Here is a 2,751-nt window from a genome sequence, read left to right as displayed (position 1 = left end):
ATTTTTTTATATACACACACATAGATGTAGACCTTTGCGCACACGTGCACAATGCATTACTCGTTACCCTCTATGGGTATAAATACATCTCGCGACCATAGTGTGGTACGCTTATGCAATGCAGTAATTTGAACTGGGAATTCCCTCTGGCGTCTGACTTGGAAGGAAACACTATAATAAAATTTTACGTTGGGACTATGCTGTTTATTTTACATCGCACTGCATTCTTCAGGGGTGTTAAGCAAAATACAAGGTTTTGTATAATATGTAGTGAATATTGTGAGGTGATTTCATACTTCCGTTTTAGGTTAAATTCAGCTTTACGAGAGGTGAGGATATTTTTTTCCACAATTCTTAGAGTAATTTAAATTTGTTATTAAAAATGTATCCCTATTTATGCAGAACACTTAATTATATGTGTGATTTGTGGACGCTATCAATTATATTTTACACGAGTATCAAAAAAAATCCCGTCAGATCATAGTTGAGCTGTGCGACGAGACAGACCAATGGAAGTGACTCTAATTGCTATATCAGAAACTGCATGATCCACAACAAAGCACTGAATGAGAAAAATAATATGAATATCTACAGGTCTTCAACGAATATGGTGCTATATATCTCAAATTAGATCATTGTCGTATCTAACATGACAACGCTTATAGACTTAACACTTCCTTGTCATGAGGAGTCAGATCTTTCTATGAGGCTGCACAGAGTCAGTGTAACGACGTGCTCGCATAAACCTCATAATTAACCCACATTATGTCCACACAGACCCACCCAGACTTCAGATAAACCCACAGAGACTCACATGACCTTCTTATGCACCTATACTGTCTTCACATATATTCATTGGTGTAAAAACTACACATTGACCTTCATTTCTGTAGCCTGTAGATAGATGAGGACAGTGCTACTCTTTCATAGTAATTTTTACAGCAGTGCAACTTACTAATTAATAGATATAGTTTTTATAAGTTTTCGACTTTACTGCCAAAAAGTGCTGTGTTGATTTTTCACAGATTTAGATGTGTCTTTTAACTATAACGGAATATCTGTTTGTGTTAAATAATTTAGTATTGTTACTGTGCTCCATCTAATAACATCACATTATGATAATTATCTGAACCAAGACTGTAACAAGTTCCTGATTCATTTATCATGCATGGTTGAAAGAACGTATTCTTTTGTGTGCTTTCATAGTTGGCTCTAGTTCATGTATCAGTAAAATACATTTAATTGTGTAACTTGTTTTTGTGTAGATGCAGAAAAATCTTTGTAATATAGAGGATTTTCATTCATTTATTTTGAGATTACTCAATAACCAATTGTTATGTAAATGGATATGATGTGGAGTTTGTTAATGTAGACATAATTTTTACATGTTTTGTCAGCAGATATGCAAAAGCACATTTTATTATCACTAATCTGATTCAACCCATTTCCAGGGGCAGATTGTGTACGCAGTCAGTGTATCTCAATTCGAGAATGTCCAGCTCTGCTAAAACTTTTACAGGATCCTACACGAATCAATATCAGGAAGCTACAAGATGCCACCTGCTATGTCAGGAACCGGGAACCTATGGTAAGTTATAAGGTTTATGAAAGATCATCACATATACATGTGAAGAAGGTTTATTGAATACCGTGATTATCATGCCGTAGTATATATTTTATGTGTGATAACTAAATTTTTTTTATTTTCATTAATACATTTTTCATTTGTCTTAGGTATGCTGTCCATCTATAACTACAACTGAAACACCGACGATTCCCACAAAGTCTCTCCTCCCAGAAAATTGTGGGCACAGTGCTCACTTGAACAGAATTGTGGGTGGAGAAGTAGCCCCACTTGATGCATACCCATGGAAGGCTGTTCTAGGATATAAAGGTAAAAAAAGAATGGTCTCTTACATGAAATTTGTTCGTAATAGATATCCTGTGATCTGTTATTCTGTTTGATTTGCAGATTTAATTGATTTTGATAGTCAGTGTTATTATTTTGTTAATATTTCCTGGGTAGATGTATAGAGAATGCTCTAAGTATATTATATTAGGATTACCTTTTATGATAAAGTTCATCTCTATCAAGACCAAAATGTCACAGAAAGTTGGCTTCAGGTAAAATGATCTTAAATTCTGTTTTTTTAAGAAAACAATTAAATTTCTTTTTGGGTATTGTGCTTGTTTGTTTTGTTAATTTTAGTGTTTTTATACTTTCAGATAAAGGATTAGCTGCCATTGAATTTCTCTGCGGGGGTTCAGTCATTAACGAGAGATATGTTCTTACTGCTGCCCATTGTGTAGACCCTGGTACACTTGGCACACGAAGATTGTAAGTTGTGTAAGACGAAAAGAGTATTTATGTTAATATTTGAAGATATGCAGACACACATAAGCTATACCACACAAGGAATTCATAAATTATGTATTGGAAGTTTAAAACAGCATTTTCAATCATAAATTTCTGTGCAGGGAAGTAGTTCGACTGGGTGAATGGGACCTCACCACCACTGAAGACTGTGAGAGCACAAATAGTGGAGGGGTATTCTGTGCTCCTCCAGTTCAAGATTTCGAGGCTGAGGAAATTATCGGTCATCCCTCATACAACACTCGTGTGAGATTCTCCGATGACATTGCACTCATCAGACTCAACAGGCCCATTAACTTCCAGGAATCAGCAGGTAAGTTGACCAAGAGGAGTTATGTACATAATGTGGCCTGGATGTAAATGAAATGCATGAGCAG

At 35.4% G+C, this 2,751-nt stretch overlaps 1 protein-coding gene across 1 annotated transcript in view; it reads left to right on the top strand.

Annotated features, from left to right (window-relative positions):
* LOC119586495 (CLIP domain-containing serine protease 14D-like) overlaps positions 1-2,751 on the top strand; it is a gene marked incomplete in the record, with an annotated part of 7,956 nt that overhangs the window by 2,423 nt on the left and 2,782 nt on the right. Inside the window, 4 exon segments of the mRNA XM_037935234.1 lie at positions 1,452-1,588; positions 1,735-1,894; positions 2,227-2,338; positions 2,479-2,687. Of these exon segments, the coding sequence (XP_037791162.1) occupies positions 1,452-1,588; positions 1,735-1,894; positions 2,227-2,338; positions 2,479-2,687 (618 nt within the window).

Source organism: Penaeus monodon, chromosome 21, assembly GCF_015228065.2.
Source record: "Penaeus monodon isolate SGIC_2016 chromosome 21, NSTDA_Pmon_1, whole genome shotgun sequence".
Lineage (NCBI taxonomy): Eukaryota > Metazoa > Arthropoda > Malacostraca > Decapoda > Penaeidae > Penaeus > Penaeus monodon.
The sequence above is the reverse complement of the archived record's forward strand: the minus strand, read 5'-3'. Positions and strand labels throughout refer to the sequence as shown.